The 18,480-nt window shown below is 36.7% G+C and overlaps 1 protein-coding gene across 1 annotated transcript in view; it reads left to right on the plus strand.

Annotated features, from left to right (window-relative positions):
• MUC19 (mucin 19, oligomeric) overlaps nucleotides 1-18,480 on the plus strand; it is a 236,587-nt gene that overhangs the window by 19,484 nt on the left and 198,623 nt on the right. Inside the window, 9 exon segments of the mRNA XM_073021301.1 lie at nucleotides 1,754-1,780; nucleotides 7,714-7,860; nucleotides 9,889-10,038; nucleotides 13,715-13,864; nucleotides 16,145-16,330; nucleotides 16,476-16,640; nucleotides 16,727-16,909; nucleotides 17,725-17,907; nucleotides 17,996-18,037. Of these exon segments, the coding sequence (XP_072877402.1) occupies nucleotides 1,754-1,780; nucleotides 7,714-7,860; nucleotides 9,889-10,038; nucleotides 13,715-13,864; nucleotides 16,145-16,330; nucleotides 16,476-16,640; nucleotides 16,727-16,909; nucleotides 17,725-17,907; nucleotides 17,996-18,037 (1,233 nt within the window).

Genomic DNA, 18,480 nt, shown 5'->3' on the forward strand with positions numbered 1-18,480 from the left:
TACCAAAGAAGATGAGGAACTTCTGAAAATAGCCTAATCTTTTTTAAGGGCATGAAAATGCATGTCCATTATCATATTATATTCTATACAAAGATGCCCTTGGAATCTACTGACTTGTGTAAACAGTTTGTCCCTGTTCCAGAGATTGTTTCTGAGTTTCTGTGTCTGCTTTTGATTTGCCTTTCTGTCCTCTCTTTTCTGTTCAACAACTAACTCTATCTTCATAGGATCATCATGTCTACTTTTAGCAGTCAGTTCCAATTCTTATTCATTGTTTTCAGTCCACTGGGCTGAGAACACCATCGATCCAAGCTCATTAGCCTTGTACCTGTGGTAAGGATGTGCACTCTGAGTGAGGCCTCAAAAGATTTCTCCTGATGGGTACATTGAATAAGCAAGAATTTATACGTGGGCTTGATGATATCTCTATTTGCCACAAGAGGATTTCGGGACAACTTCTTAACTGCAATCTACATTTCAGATAGTTAGAATTTTCCAGGTGTTTAACTTACATAGAGAATATTACTGTGCAGTTTTCTTTTGAAGCATTTATATTAATTGTCTCCAAGCCACATCTATAAACCATTTCTTCTTAGCCTTTGGCTAGACATGTGTGTGTGCATTTGTTTGTGCAATACATGAGATTTGGTTTTGACAACAAATTTATGAGAACATATGGGAAATACTTTATCTTTTAAATGTGCTATTTACTGTTTGTCTTAATTTACCCCTTCATCTCTGGGATAAGTTTACTAACCATAAGTCCTGGATGATCCTGAATTGGATTTTAGTTCAAATTTCTAAAAGTTTATCTTAGTATCAGACCATGTGCCTTGACTCTTTATTTGAATAATGCAGTCAGTTTGGGTTTAGAAAATTTAAAGGTTATAGAGCATAGAGAAGCATTAAAAACAAACCACAATCCTGTAAATCTCCGAATAAAAATGTTACCGAAAACATCTTTGAAGTTTCTTTAATATGCAATCAACATGCAACTTTATGCAAAATTCGATTGCCATTGTTATGGCACAGAATTATTGAGAAAATTATTTTGGAAACTAATGACTTGATGTATTTAATACAAATATTTTTATATTTGTAAATCTTAAGTGCGTGTATATGTAAATTATAGCTTTTGTTGTAAAGTACCCATTCTTATTGTGAGTTTTTGACTCAGCTGTACTTACAATAGCTTGACAAGGTTGTACATTTACATGCCATTTATTTAAGTATGGAGAAAGTTTACCTTGATTTACAATAATGACAATTAAATAATTTGTAAGTCGTGTATACATAAATTTTAGTATTCAGCTGTAAACTAGAAATTGTAGACATTTGATTCAGATTAAGTAATTGTAGTTTATTCAGTACCTTTGTCACATGAAAATATCTTTTAACTAAAACTTCTGCATTTTACCAAAAGAATAATTAGTCTTTTGAAGCACCTGTTCAGGCATCTAAAAATTATTGAGTTTTGCTGCATTCTAATTTATGCATTTAGACTGAGCATGAGAGTGACTGGAAGATTAGCCCAGACTTTCTCCTTTATGGCAGTGTTCTGGAGATGCAGAAATGTACCATGGGCAATGGCTAATTACCATATTTATGCCTGAGTATTAAATTCAATGAATATATCTCTTTGGGAGCACCTCCCAAAGACAAGAAATGACTGTAATCAATATTCACTTTCTACTGGCAAATCTATCATTTAGAGACACCACTAATGACAGCAGTTCTTCCTTTCTTTGTTCAGATGGTAAAATAGCGGCAAGCAGATCAGGTAAATTACTTTGTTCTCTTTTCTTATAGTGTTTATACTCAAAAGCAATAGAATGGTAGTGCTTTGCTTTGGACCTAGGGCGTATCTCCCCTGGAAAAATCCTTCAGATGCTTAAAATATAATCTCTCTTATTATTACAGACATGCTTTAATGTGTTTTTGTATAATCTGGGCCAGACATTTTAATCTTTGATCAATACTTTTACAGGTGGTGAAATTTAAAATGGAAAATTGCTCTGGTTATTTGCTTAACCTAAAATATCTTAAACCTGTGATAGAAATGTGTATGCAAATTTAAGACTTTATTTTCCTATATTTTCATTGGCAGGACATGCTGTTGCTTTTCTCTTCCAAGATTGATTCCTTAGTGATCTGCTTTAAAATCAATCTAGTTTCAGCAGTTTTACTAGATCCTATCAGGTGATTGAATATCACCATTACCCTTTACTGTTTTTTGTTTCTCTACCCACTGAAATGAAAAAATGAGCCATAGCAAATCAACAAGACTGCTTAATGAAGTTTTTCTGAAATCCAGCATTAAGATTATTGCTAATATCAACTTAGATTCAATTTTATTCTGATCTATTGTACACAATCAAAATAGCCCAATATGCTTTCCTGTGCTTTTCTTATAGGCATTTTACATCCCTACCTCATTCTACAACATAAATAAAATGTAATTTCAAAAAGTCTTCTTTGAGGGAAAATATAAACTGAGATTAAGCAGCCGCTCAGTTGAGTCAGGAAGACAGCAAGATTATTTTTCACAACTATGGACGGGACTCATTAAATTGCATCATAGTGATATAGTAAGAGTTTCTCTACAAAATCTGGTTGTTACTTTTGTAAATGGGGGTATATGAGTCTTCAGCATTCCTTTAGAAGCCCCCATTCACAAATGAGAGGGAGGTAAGGGTATGCTTGGGATTTTATAGTTCTATGAAAGTTCCTTAAAATTCTGAGGAATTGAATTTATTCCCATGTGTCTCAGAGAACTTCCAGGTCTGGGTATTATTTAGGAGGCACATGAGGTTCTCCAAGGCTAGAGCTGTCTTAAGTGAATAAAAATGGCAAGCAAGAAAGTCCCCATCATCTCCTCAACCAGTCAACATAAAACTGGACAAACTGACCAGGCACGGTGGTTCAGGCTTGTAATCCCAGCACTTTGGGAGGCTGAGGCAGGCAGATCACGAGGTCAAGAGACTGAGACTATCCTGGCCAACATGGTGAAAGCCCGTCTCTTCCAAAGAAGAGAAAAATTAGCCGGGCATGGTGGTGGGGGCCTGTAGTCCCAGATACTCAGGAGGCTGAGGCAGGAGAATTGCTTGAACCCGGGAGGTGGAGCTTGCAGTGAGCCGAGATTGCGCCACTGCACTCCAGCCTGGCAACAAAGCAAGACTCCATCTCCAAAAGCAAACAAACAAACAAACAAACAACAAACAAACAAAAAAACTGGACAAACTTCAGGGCATTGTTATCCCTCAAACTCTTCATTCTTTAATGAGATCAAGACTCCTACATTTGAGAAAAAGGATTATAGGTCAATACAGGACTTCATGTTTTTTGATATCCACTGATTTTTACTGATGTCAGAAACATAATTCATTTGTTCCCATTACTTTAAAAATCTTCCTATCCACACAGCTGAATCATGTTCACTTCTCTTATCCAGCCCTTTCTCTCCATGAGGTAGGGATGAAGAAGCAGAATTATGTCTATTTTTATTTTCTACTCCATTCTATGGTTTAAAGTATAAGCTAACCCTTCCAAAATTTTGTGCAAAATGTATTCAAAATCTAATATGACTTTATTATGAAAAATATAAACATTTCATTTATCCTTAAGCTATAAAGTAAACATTTTATTTATCTTTGTGTATTGTATAAGCAATCTGTCTTTAAGCAAGATGAAGGCAGTGTACATCGCAGTTAAGAGCAAAGGATTTCTTGGCAGATTTTTCTAACCACGTGATCTTGGACAAATTATTCAGTCTCTTCTAAATATCTATTTTCTCATCTACAAATGAAGTAGTTTAATGGCACCTATCCCATAGAATTGAGGCTATTAAAGTGATAAGGTATATAAAGTACTGTTATACAGATGTTGTACATTTGAAAAACATACTGACCATTACTCCTAATAACTTCAGCAGCAAGTATTTCTGAGCAAGTTTTATATAATAAAAACAAAAGGGATAAAGTTAATAAAGTTAGTGAAGACAAATGTGGCACATTGAATATCTAGGATGCCAGGTCTACTCATGTCAACATTAGAATGGAGAAATACTGGTCTAATACAATGAAGAATCTAATATATCTCCGGGGTTGAACTCAGTAGAGGTATGATGAGTATGGTGAACAAACACATCATGAATTAAATAAGTGAAATAAAATGCATCTAAATGAGTTTGATGCAGTAAGTTTGCTGAGACAAGTCAAATGTATTAAAGGACAGGGTTTATTCCAGTTGAAGCTGTGTGTAAGACACTGGACTAGGTGCACTCACCTCACTTAACACTGTCATTTAATTAATACTTCTATTATGAAGTAGACACAATCTTAGCCTTGTTTATGATGTACTCCCCATTTAGTAGATAAGAAAACTTTGTTTTAGAAATGTTAAATTGTCTATCCAAGGACAAGTCAAGAACACAAAACACAGCCAGGGGCAAAAGTACAAATGCAAGTGTGTAAATAATAAAAAAGTTACAAATAATAGGAACAAAGTAGCAAATAAAATGTGTTTCTTTCTTCTACTTTGACAAAAATACATTCATGGCAAGCTGGAATGACATTTCCTATGCAGAATTTTTAGATTCATTGGAAATCAATGCAAGAACAGGGTTGCCTGTGCCCTATCCAAGAAGTAGCCCTGCTCCTTCTATCTCTGGCTTGGTCACACTGGGAGGGACAGGCCAGCTTTCCTATCTCAGTCCACCTCTTTCTGCAAACTGACCACCCTCTGTTCATTCCTCACACCTTGGGCTTCAATTTTTGCAATGTGGTCTCACCTGGGGCAGAAGGTCTCAGGAAAGATGCCCATGCAGGTCCAGGTAGCAGGCTTGGAGCTGCAGCCCAGGGGACTTAGAATATTGTCCAGTAATGGGGAGTGGCAAACACACCCTCTGAGTAGACAAAGGCTCTTCACCCTCGCCCTGTATTCTGTGTTCTCTGAGGAAGGCCATGACCCAGGAAGGCCGCATGAAACTGACATAGATCAGAGCAGCAACCTCTGTTGCTAGGTCTAAGAGAGGTAGTGGCCAAGACCACACTGATTGCAAGAGGGGGAGCCCAGATGGGTTTGCTGAAAAGTGCATACTTTACACACAACTGAATACTTCTTTCTTCCTTCTGCTTTGTCATCAAACTAAGATATTTATATATTAAAGTGTGGTTCTGAAACTACATGGCATCGAAGAAAGACAATGAGAGAGAGAGGGTAAAAGAGGAAAGGAAGAAGAGTATGTGGAAAACATGGGTTGATAGAGGGAAAGAGGAGACAATGAGAGGCAACACTGTCTGTGTAGTCATTGGAAGGTTACCTAATATAGGTAATAATATAAATCGACTGTACATGATTTAAGCACTTGTATTCCTACAATAAAAAGTTTTATTATGGAATAAACATTAAAGCAGAATGTGATGCACATACAGGTTAAGGAGACTACCAAAACAGAAAGCCATAGCCAAGCAGATGTAATCTATCACATACATGTTCTCAAGATTAACAAGTAATTCTCAAGTGAATTTCATAGCAGCATTAGCCATATAGTTCAATCTAAATTTACGGGGTAGTTGGGGTGGCCACCTGTGTCTGCTGATTGTCTTTAAAAGAAAAAAAATAAATTTCTTGTATCTTATGACTGGAGGTAGGTTTGCAATTTGTAACCAGGCACTAGCTGAAGTTAGGCTCCTACCTCCCAGGAACCTAGGAGATGGGAAGTTATCTTCCTCTGTGATGACATGTCAAAGTGATGGTGCCAGGCCCTTGGGGAAACATTCTTGGGGTGCTTATCCAGTCTTTAAAAATATTTATATACATTTCAGAGAGGTAGAGAAATAAGTCACAAGTTTTCTTTTCTTTCTTTCTTTTCTTTTCTTTTTTTTTTTTGAGAGGGAGTCTCACTCTGTCGCCAGGTTGGAGTAGGGTGGTGCAGTCTTGGCTCGCTGCAAACTCCACCTCCTGGGCTCAAGCGATTCTCATTCCTCAGCCTCCCTGGTAGCTGGGACTACAGGCATGCGCCACCACACCCAGCTAATTTTTGTATTTTTGGTAGAGACAGGGTTTCACCATGTTGGCCAGGCTGGTCTTGAATTCCTGACCTTGTGATCTGTCCGCCTTAGCCTCCCAAAGTGCTGGGATTACAGGCATAAGCCACCGTGCCCGGCTGAAAACACAAGTTTTCTAAAGTAAATAATCTAAGCAAAAGTGTGTAGGGAGAGAAATCTCATCTCCTATTTTGAATATGGAGAATTAAACTACTTAGTTTTACTTATATTTGCTCTTACTTATTCTTCAAATTTTACTTACAAGTGATGTGCTTCATTCTCTTCTCTATTCATTGATCAAAATGTATGTCTTCCACAACTTTACAGGAATATCATCATTATTATGACATTAATTCTAAAGCATTTCAATTTTATTGTAAAGATTAAAAAAATAAAGGGAATGACGGAAAGCACATATGCATCATGTAAGACAGTATTTCTTCTCTTAAAAGTAATCTTGTTGGTGAATGTATTTACTAAATAAATATGAATTGGGTGTCCTCTGTAGTTCAGGCACTGCTCTCATCACCTGGGATACTTGAGTGAATTAAACAGGCAAAGAAACATTGAGTTTTTGCAGCTTAAAACCTGGAAGGATACAGTCAATAAACAAAAAACATTATAAGCAGTAAACATGTTATATTACAAGGCGATAAAATCTGTGGGATAAAATAGAGTAATATTAAATATAGTGGTAACTGAGAGTATAATGGTGGGGGTGGAGTTGCAGTTTTAACTGGTCAGAGTGTGCCTCATTGAGGTGAAATTTAAGCTGAGACTTGAAAGAGGCTAACTCTACAATTAATTTATGAGTAAATGGTTACGTCTTTGCAGGAATACAGAAAAGAGAGTCAGATATGTTAACTTAATTTTGTCAGTTATAAGGAACAGTAGCCAAGGACAGAGTGGATTCAACATAGCAGAGTATTTTGCTGGGCATCTAAGTTTATTTGCCTTGCTATCCATAAGGAAATATCTGAGGCTGGGTAATTTATGAAGAATGGGGGTTATTCATCTCCTGTATTTGAAGGCTGTATAAGAAGCATGGCACCAGCCTTTACTTCTGGTGAGGGTCTCTGGGTGCTTCCGCTCATGGCAACAGCCAAGGGCAGCTAGCCTGTGCACCATGAGAGAGCAAGAAAAAGAGAGAGAGATGAGGAATGACAGTTCTGTGGGAACTAACAGAGCAATAGCTCATTCATTACCAGGAGGACAACACCAAGCTATTCCTGAGGGGTTTGCCCACATGACCCAAACACTTCCCAACAGGCCCTACCTCCATTACAGGGATCAAATTTCAACATGGGTTGTGGGGAGACAAACTCCTAAACAATAGCAGTGGGAAGAGGTGGGATGCTGGAACTTGGGACTTATGAATGGGGAAGAAAGCAGATTGGGGAGTTTCTGCTCTGTCCAGGAGAAGAAGAGTCCCTCTAGCACACATCAATGATTGAATTTCCACAGCTCGATTCTCCTCTCTTCCTTAAGGTCTTAGAACCATGACAAAAAGACATGGATAGGTGGTATAGGTTGTTCAAGTGCCGCCAGAATAATAAGACTTGTATAAAATAAAAAAGTGGCTTTTCTTAGTGTCATAATCAGACCGCTTTTATAGTCTGTGCTAACAATGCTGTTTTCAAATAAAATCTTCTGTTATTTGCTGTAGGTGGCTTCTCTTATGGTAGTTCATCCTCTGGTGACTTGGACAGAAAAAAGCCACTCTTTAGCTTGGAATTTGGTTCTCCAGGAGAAGCTGAAGACAAGTCCAGACATCAGGATGTTGGGAGTTCAAGGTCAGAAGACACCTCAGCAGGTACTGTTACAGAGAATACACTTACATAGCAAGCATTTTTTTTTTTTTGGATAATATGATAACCTTTGTTTTATTGAAGACATAGCCTTAATAGAAATGTGAAGACCCTATAGGCACTAATGCTATCTCCAAAGAGAGTGCTAAATTCTGTCTTTAGAGAATTCTGGCAAAGAGGTTTACAATAATTATTGTCCTGGTGATATTTATTTTGTATGCTATCTTTATATGTAGTATCTTAATTGTTATTATAATATATTTCAGCATATAAATTAATAATTTAAAGTGCTTCCTGGACCCAAATGTAGTATAAGATCTCTCTATTCACATTTCTGTAATCTAACCACCATTCACTTCCTACATTAGGATTCTCTTTTTAAATTACACCCTTAATTTGCTAAACAATATTATAAAGCAGAGTTTCTAAAAAGTTCATGGCCTGCAATTTTTTGGGGAGGAAAAATTTTTAGTGTCCTTACGTGAGGTATTTCATCTCTTGTTGTATAAAATTTTAAATGTCTTTAGGTGAGGTATTTCATCTCTTTTTGTGTTAGTTTATTCTCATGCTGCTATGAAGAAATATCCAAGACTGGGTAATTTATAAATAAAAGAGGTTTAATTGACTCACAATTCTGCACGGCTGAGGAGGCCTCAGGAAAGTTACAAGCATGGCAGAAGGGGAAACAAACACATCCTTCTTCACGTGGCAACAGGAGAGAGAAGAATGAGAGCTGAGTGAAGGGGCAAGTCCCTCATAAAACCATCAGATCTTGAGAACTTACTCGTTATCACAAGAATAGCATGGGGGAAACTGCACCCATGATTCAGTTACCTCCCACTTGGTCCCTCCCACCACATATGGGGATTATGGGAACTACAACTCAAGATGAGATCTGAGTGGCAACAGAGCCAAACCATTATCACTTGTTTAACACATTTCTTCCCCCTGGCCAGTCCAAACTTTTTCTTTATTTTCCTGGTCCTGAAATCTGTATGGTTTGTACCTCTACAAAAAAGAGAAAGAAGGAAGTCCAGTGAAATAAATACTTTCAATATTTTATATGAAAATTTAATATTTGAGTTCATGTAATGAAAAGGCAGTAACCGCTTTGGGTGTGGGGGTGTGGTTATGATATCTTAGGCAGGACATAAAATTGTGTATCTTTCCATGAGGTTGATACTATTTTATGCACATTCATTATGTAGTCTTCATTTAATAGTAAAATAAATTTTGTTTAAGGGAACTTTGTTTTAGAAGTGTTACTTTGTTTAACAGGCCAAGGGCACAGTCAGGGGTCAGGAGTATAAATGCAGGTATACACAAAATTAAAAGTTATAAATAAAAGAACAAAATAGTACATAAAATACTTTTTTCCCCTTCCTTGACAACAATATATTTGTGACAACCTGGAAGGCAGGTTCCAATGTAGAATTTTCATGTTTATTGGAATTCAATAAGGTTGGCTGTGCCCTAGGCAAGGTCCCTACAGCCCCTCTCTTTCTATCTCCTGCTTACTCCCATACTGAGAGGGATGCCCTAGTTTTACTATTTCAGTCCATCTTCTTCCACACTCTGGCCATCCCCTGTCCATCCTTCAGACCTAGGGTTTCAATCAGTGTAATGTGGTCTCACCTGGTAAAGAAGGTCTTGGGAAAGATGCTCATGTAGGCCCAGATCATCGGTTTGTCTGTAGCCCTAGGGACTTAGGACATGGTCCAGAAATGGGGTAGGGGATGACACAGACTCTAGGTAGGCATGTCTTCTTCACCCTCAGCCTGTAGCCTCTGCTCTCTGGGGAGCATCATGACCCAAGGAAGGCCAGAGTGAGACTTCCATAGATCAGATTAGGAACTTCCAAAATGTTTGGATTAGATGATTAAGTCCCAGTGGTATATGTTTTCAAGTGCTGCTAGGAAAATGGGATTTATACAAAATAAAATGTGGCTTTTCATAATGTCATAATCAAATGACTTTTATATTCTGTGCTGATAATGCTGTTTTCAAATAACATCTTCTGTCATTTGCTGTAGGTGGCTTTTTTTACAGTAGTTCATCCTCTGATGACTCAGACAGGAAAAAGCCACTCTTTAGCTTAGGACTTGGTGCTCCAGGAAAGGCTGAAGACAAGTTCAGAGACCGTCAGGATGACGGAAGTTCAAAGTCAGAAGACACCCCACCAGGTACTGTTCCAGAAAAACATACGTACTTAGCAAGCAAGTACTCTTGATTTTCATTTTGGATAATCTGATACCCTACATTTTATTGAAGACAAAGCCTGCATAGAAATAGTGGAAACCCTAAAGACACTATTTCCAGGGCCAATGAGAGTGATAAATTCTGTCTTTAGAGAATTGTGGTAAAAAAGTTTACATTAAATTAATTATGGTCCTGATAAAATTTATTTTTAATTCTATCTTTATATTTAGTATCTTTATTGTTATTATGACCAATTTCAGTATATAAATTAATTATTTAAAATGCTTCCTGGACCCAAATGTACTGTAGAATCTCTCCATTCACATTTCTATAATCTAATCACCATTCATTTTCTACACTAGGATTCTCTCTTACACACTTAGTTTACTAAATAGTAGCATAAAGCCAAGTTTCTAAACAGTGTGTAGACTGCAATTTATTTTTATTTATTTATTTTTTTAAAGAAAAATTTTAAGTATCTTTAGGTGAGACATTTAATCTCGTTTGACATATCTTTCCCTGCTGGCCTATTTAAACTTTCAATGTACTTGCCTCGTCTCTGAAATCTTTAGAGTTTATACCTCTACATGGGAAAGAAAGAGGCTCAGTGAAATAAACAACTTCAATATTTTATATGAAAAGTTGATATCTGAGTCCATGTAATAAAAAGGCAGAAAAAGCTTTGGGTGTAGGGGTGTGGTTGTAATATCTTTAGGCAGGACATAAAAAACTCTTTTCGTGAGTTTGGCAATATTTTATCCGCATATATTATGTAGTGTCCATTTAATGGTGAAATAAACTTTGTTTAAAGAAACTTTGTTTTAGAAATGTTAATTTGGTTAGCCAAGGACAGGCCAAGGGCACAGTCATGGTCAAGAGTATAAATGCAGGTATATACATAATTAAAAGTTACCAAAAAGAAACATAATAGGACATAAAATGTGTTGCTTTTTCTACCTTGACAAAAGTACACTTGTGAAAACCTGGAAGGCAGGATCCAATGCAGGATTTTCGGGTTTATTGGAATTCAATGCAAGATCAATGTTGACTGCGCCCTAGCTGAGGTCCCCACAGTCATGCTCCTTCCGTCTCTGGCTTATTCGCATACTGGGAGGGACATCCCAGCTTTTCTATCTCAGTCCATCTCCTTCTGCACACTGACCACTCCTTCCCCATCCCTCAGACCTAGGGGATTGTATTTGCAATGTGGTCTCACCTGGAGAAGAAGGTCTTAGGAAACATGCCTATGCATGCCCATGTAGTAAACTAGGGACTGCAGCCCTGGGGCCCTAAAATGTGATCCAGAAAGGGAGACTGGGATAGCACAGGCTCTGGGTAGGCATGATCCCTTCACTCTTGGCCTGTATTCTGTGCTCTCTGATGAGTGTCATGACCTCAGGAAGGCCAGAGGAAGATGTGGTTAGAACAGAACAAGAATCCCTGTTGCCTGAGAGCAAGAGAGCTACTATCCAAGGCTACCAATTGCAAATGGAGGAACCAGATGGGTTTGCATTAAGAGTTTATACTTTTGCTGTGACTGAATACTGCTTTGCTTCCTTCTGCTTTGCCAGCAAACTAAAATATTTATATATTAAGGTGCAGCTCTGAAACTACATGACATTGAAAAAGACAATGAGAAAGATGGTAAAAGAGAAAAAGAAGAAGAGTGTATAGTGAAGAAGGGTAGATAGAGGGAAAGAGGAGAGAAAGAGGCGAAATACTGTATATAGGAAGAGTAGTACAGGTAGCAGTGGTTGAAGGGTTAGGTAATTAAACAATAGTATATATTGGCTATTCATAATTTAAACATTGTTTTAGTCCTAAAACAAACGCCTACATGCACATTTTATAATTTAAAAATCTCTTAAATGTTGAATGCCTTTCCCTAATACTACATAATAGATTATTATTTTGACTATTCTCATAATCACAGACATATTTTATTTTTACTATTTGCTTTAGAAAAGTAGAGATACACTTGATAGAAACATGGAAAATGGCTAAGAATTCCAAGAGAGGTTGTTGGGGAAATGTCTTTAAAAATGATCTCCTGCCCCCTCTGAAAACCTGTCCTGACAGGCATCTCACTAAAAAGATTGCAGACACACAGAAATATTTCTCTTTTATAAAACAAGCAGATAAAACCCATTACATGTAAGTTATGAATATAAGAAATAACTAGTTCTCGAGTGGATTTGATAGCATCATTAGCCATACGGTTCATCCTACATTTGCATGGTGGTTTGGGTAACCACCTGTGTTTGCTGATTGCTTTTAAAAGAAAAAAGAAGTTTCTTGTGTATTATGACCGGAGGTAGGTTTATGATTTGTAGCCAAACACCAGTGGAAGTTAGGCTCCTACCTCCCAGGAATTTAGGATATAGGGAAGCATCTTCCTTCATGACTACATTTCAAAGTGTTGGCCCCCGCCCCTTGAAGAAACATTCTCGGGGTGTTTATTTAGTCTTTAAAAATGTCTATGTACATTTCAGAGAGCTAGAGAAAGTACTCACAAGTTTTCTTCAGGAAATGATCAAAGAAAAGGTATTTGTGGAGGGAGAAGTCTCTTTCCTTATTTTAATGCAGAATTAAGCCACTTATTTTATTTGTATTTGTGATTACATAGTCTTCAAGTGTTACTTACAAATCATTCACTTCATTTTTTTGTCTATTTGGTGACCAAAATTTATGTCTGCCACAACTCTACAGGAATATTACAGTTAATATGTTAATAATTCTGAAATATTTAAATTTTATATAGAGATTTCAAAAAATATACAAATGGCATGATAGAAAGCATATATACTTCATGTAACAAGGTGTTTATTACCTTAAGAAGTGGTCTTTGTTGGTGACTACATTTATTAAATAAATACTGAGTGCCCTCTATTGTTGAGGCACTGGTCTAGACACCTGAAATCCCTCTCTCAATAGAACAGGCAAAGAAAACTTGAGTTTATGGAGCTTAAAATGTGCAAGAAGGATACAGTCAATACTCCATAAGTATTAAAGACAGTGATAAAAGGTGTATCACAAGGGGATATATTTTACCTTGTATATTACAAGGTGACAAATCTGTGGGATAAAATAGAATAATATAATGGTAACTGGGAGTGTAACAATGGAGTGAGGTTACAATTTTAAGTTGTCAGAGTGTGACTCATTGAGATGAAACTTAAGGAGGTGGATAGTACAATTACTTCATGAGTAAGTGTTTACATGCTTTCTTCCTTGCAGAAATACAGAAAAGAGAATCAGGCATGTCATCTCAATTTTATCAGCTATAAGGAACAGTAGCCAAGGACAATGTGGATTCAACAAGGCAGAAAATTTTGATTGGGGGAAATGGGATGCTGGAACTTGGGGCTTAGGAATGGGGAAGGAAGCAGACTGGGGAGTTTCTGCTCTGCCCAGGAGAAGCGTATCTAGTACACATCAATTATTATTGAATCTTCATAGCTCGATTCTCCTCGATTGAAGTTTTAGAAACATGACAAAAGATACAGATAAGGTGATTAAGTCAACCAGTGGTGTATGTTGTTCCAAGTGTTGTCAGGATAATGAGACCTACTGAAAATAAAATGTGGCTCTTTATGGTGTCATAATTAGACTACCTTTTTAGTCTGTGCTAGCAATGTAAATTTTTTTTCTTCACTGTAGGTGACTTTTTTTATGGTAGTCCATCCTCTGGTGACTCAGACAGAAAAAAGTCACTCTTTAGCTTTGAATTTGGTGCTACAGGAGAGGCTGAAGACAAGTCCAGAGAACGTCGGGATGCTGGGAATTCAAGGTCAGAAGACAGCCCAGCAGGTACTGTTCCAGAAAAAATATGTACCTAGCAAACAAGTGCTTTTGGTTGTCATTTTGGATAATCCGAGAATCTTTCTTTTGTTTGAAGCACATGGCTTTAATAGTCAGAGCTACTCTAAAAGCACTGATTTCAGGGCCAATGAGAGTGATAAATTCTGTCTTTAGAGAATTTTGGTAAAGATGTATACATTAAATTAATTGTTCTCCTGATAATTATTTTCATATGTGCTCTTCATACTTGGTATTATTATTCTAATGATGATTTATTTTTCTGGCATTTTTTACTGTATAAGTTAATAATCAAAAATGATTCCTGGGCCCAAATGTAGAGTAGGTTCTCTCCACTCATGTTTCTGTATCTAACCACAATTGATTTTCCATATCAAGATTCTCTACTGAACTTATATACCCGGTTTGCTGAGTGATATGATAAGGAAGAGTTCCTAAGCAGTTTGTGGCCTGCAATTTTGTTTTTTGGGGGAAAAAATTTAAATTTCTTTAGGTGAGTTGGGGTCTTGCTGGTTCAATACAATTTTTCCTACTGTTCTACTCAAATTTTTACTATACTTGCCTGGCCCCTGAAATCTCTATAGTTTGTACCTCTACAAAATGGGAAGGAAGCAGTCCCAGTGAGGAAAATAAATTCTATATTTTACATTAAAAATTAATAGTTTTGTCTCTGAGGTGAAAAGGCAGAAACAGCTTTGGATGTAGTATCTTTATGAAGGATACCAAGTTTTTTATTTTCCACTCACCTGCTTTGGGACTGACAAACTCAGTAGGACTAAGGAGATAAGACAGATCCATCTACTCTTGTTTACATTAGGTGTTAGTCATTTTCTCATGTTCCGTAGAGCACAATAAAAGCTTATCATCAACGGCCCCAAAGCTTCATCTTTCTTATGGAATCTTTCAAATCTCATGATAAATTGGTTGCCATTCTTACTCCTGATTCTACTACATAGAAATATACATGGAAAGATATGGAATAAGGGACATCAAGGATTATATCAGAAACTAAAATGCAGCTCTGATTCAAGCAGTGTGCAGGGATTACTTTCTTGTATTGTATGAATGAATACAACTTTTCTGTGGTAATGATTGTATTTTGGTGGATGAAATCAGTTCAGCAGATGGTACTGTTTGGTGGTACTGCTTCAAATCAAAATAAAATTGGTAGGGGTCCCCGATCAAAATGTATTAGATGTAGGTGCAGTAAATGGATTAGCTGACTTTGATTCTGCTGCCAGGGAAACAGGCATTCTATGTTGTTTCTTAGTTTATGCTTTTGTCAGAATAATCAATTAACTGACTGATTTAATTAGCAAAGCAAGAATTGGTGGTTTTCTTGGACAAATACAGATTTAATGTTAGAGGAATTCATGAAAAATATTTGTAAACTCTTTGTCTGGTTCATCAAAAATCTATATTAACTTCAACAGAAATCAGCAGTTTAAACAATTTAGTGAAGAGGCAAGTAGGTTTGAAGCTTCCCAGGAGCTTAGACCTGGGACAAAGAGTTTCTATCCCCAGTCTTTCACACTAACCTTTGGGGAAACCATTTAACCTCTCTTGTTCACAGGTTTTGTCATCTGGAACAGATAAATCTTGTGCTCTTGGGTTTGAATGACATCTACCACATTAACTTTTAAAATTCCATTACTCATATTTGAACTAGTTTTCTTGAAAAAGAAGGCTGGAGAAAATAAATTTACAAAAGTATGGATGAATAGCATTTCATATTCAGAAACTAGAGACAATGAAGGAAGTGAGTGTCAAGAAAGTATAGTAACTCTAGGTATTTTTGATTTAGAACAATTTACCATAAAAGACATGGACATTGGTAGAAACAGGAAAAACAAGGAGTTCACTGGTGGTAAATCCACAGAACTTGGTGCTTCTGTCAGTGACTAAGGAATTCTGATTGAGAGACTATTAATACAAAATGCAAATAATTCTTATTCTTTGTATATTACTCTCAATAACAGTTTAATTTTTCATTAGGCAGAAACATTTTGGCTTTTGATTTTGGAGTTGGTGGTGAAAGGAAGAATGAATTGGGATTTGGTTTTGGAAATTCTGGCTCAGTTGTTGTCAGTGGTCTTCAACAAAAGGCTATGGTGAAAATGAAATACAGAACACTGGAAATCAAGTTCCAGTGATGTGGATATTACTATTCAGGTTTTTGCATCAAAATAAAGAATCATAAGATGTGTTAAAATACTCCCTTGGCCACAATGATTTTTTTTCTATTTTTCTTTCTTTTTCTGTTTTCAGCAGATAGCACCAACACAAGATCTGGTGCTGGCGTTAGTAGCAGTGGTGCTTCTCTGAATGTGGGATTTGGTTGGGGGACGTCTGATGAAAAGGGATTGGAAGTCGGTAGAGCTGATGGGAGTGAAACTAGAGGCAGCGGATCTGCTGGGGGTGAAACCATAGTCTTTGGATCTGATGCAGGTAGCTCAGGTATTCCAACAAGACTCACTCCTCAAAATTTTAGATTGATTCAGTTCATTAACTGGTTAAAATACTTTTATTTTAATGTCACTTAATAGCAAAGAGATTAATTAATTAATATTAACTTTAATCATATTTTGATTTTTTCCATTAGTTGGAACTGGTTATTCTGGTTTGAAACTTGGAGCAGGGAAAGGTGACGCTGCATTTGGTTTTGAAGTTTCTGATTCGAATTCATTTGGTGACAGTGGCATTAGTAGCAAAACAGTTGAAGGAAATCAAATGAGTAGTTCTGGAGGATCTGTTTCCATTGATCTAGGTATTAATATCCGACTTTTGTGCATAAAAATGTCTCAATCATAAAATAGTTTCAATACACCATGACAATTATTTTATATTCTGCAGGTGATACCAGTTTAAGAAGTGAGAATCAATTTGTTGGTGGTGGCTCTCGAAATTCGATATCCAATTTATGGGATTCTGGTCAAGAGGGATTTGGAATCAATGAAATTGGAGGGAATGGATTGAGTGGCAGTGTATCTGCTGAGGCTGGATTCAAAGGTTTTGGATCTGATGCCAGTAGCCCAGGTATTCTAGCCAGTTTCTGTTCCTGAGATAAACACCTGAATTCCAAATATTCATTTATTTAAAACTATTTTGATTTTCTGTTAGTGGGAATGCTTGAGTCTCTTGAATTTGGACTTGGAGGAAAAAAACTTGGAGCTGGATTTGACTTTAGGTATTCTGATTCAAGGAAATTTGGTGATAATGAGCTTAGTGAAAATGGAATAAAAGTTACAAGAGAATCTAGTTCCGGTGGTTAGGTATCAATATTTAATTTATTTGCATAAAAGTTTGAATCATAAACTTATTGAAATGCATTCTGATGATAATCATTTTATATAATGTAATTGGTACCAGAACAATAAAAAAGGGATTTTTTTGTGTGATGTATGAGAAAATTTGGGTTTTGGTTTGGAGAAATTTGGTCAAAAGGGATTTGGAAGAAGTGGCTCTGGTTGGAATGAGCAGAGCAGCAGTAAATCTCATGTCAGTGGCACAGGTGGTTTAGTCCTGGACTCTGCTCTGGTGAAATCTAAATTGATTTCAACCTTTCATCCATTATTTTACTAACATTTTATTTATTCACCAGTGGGAAAGTCATGGTTGTTTGAATTTGGGCTTGGATAAATGAAGGGTGGAGCTGAATTTGACTTTAGAGATTCTGGTTTAAATCAATTTGGTGACAATTGCAATAGTAGTAAAGATTTCGATGGAAATGGAGTAGGTAGTTCTAGAGGCTATAGTGCTAGGTACTGATTGTTAATTTCTGTGCACGGACAATTCTGAATCATGGTATGCATTGAAAGTAATTCTAGTGATCATAATTTTGTATTCAACAGGTGACTCAAGTGCAAGAAACGGGTTTGAAAATTCTAGTGATATCTCTGAAGATTCAGGAGTCATATTGGGGTCATCTGATCAACATGGATTTGAAGTCAGTAGAACTGGTGGGAATAGAAAGAGAAGCAGTGAACCTGCTGAGGCTGGAAACTTGAGTCCTGGATCTGATGTCCGTGACTCAGGTATCCTAACCTGGACTCTGTTTCCAAGAAATTCCAATAAATTTCTTTCTTCTTTATTTCTTTTAATCATATTTTGATTTTCCATTAGGAGGAAACACTTGGTCTTCTGGTTCTGGAAGTAGTGGAGGAAGTAAGGGTACAGATGGCCTTGGTGTTGGTGCTTCTGGACTAAATGAATTTGGTGAAACTGGCCTTAGTGGTTCAGGTACCTGTGATAATGGAAGCAATGTTACTGGATCTTATTCCTATGGCATAGGCATTGAGATTTCCGATTATCAGAAAATCAGAATTCTAAGAAACATCTTACAATGACAATAAAAATTGTAAACATTATTAATAGTAATTTAAAAGGAATTCTGCATTCTCGAATGTTGAAATATTCTTAGATATAATCAGGCAAATGATGTTTAACATTTGTTGGCGTAAGATGTGGAACTGGTTTCATGGCTGTGAGTATATCAATGTAGAATTCTTTTTGTTGCCTTTATGTAAAATTGATTTGGAGTCAGTTGAAGAGATAAAGTAGCAGCTGAACTGTTGGTCTCAAACTTTGTATCCCGAATCAGGACTTGG

This window comes from Chlorocebus sabaeus, chromosome 11, assembly GCF_047675955.1.
Source record: "Chlorocebus sabaeus isolate Y175 chromosome 11, mChlSab1.0.hap1, whole genome shotgun sequence".
NCBI classification, from domain to species: domain Eukaryota; kingdom Metazoa; phylum Chordata; class Mammalia; order Primates; family Cercopithecidae; genus Chlorocebus; species Chlorocebus sabaeus.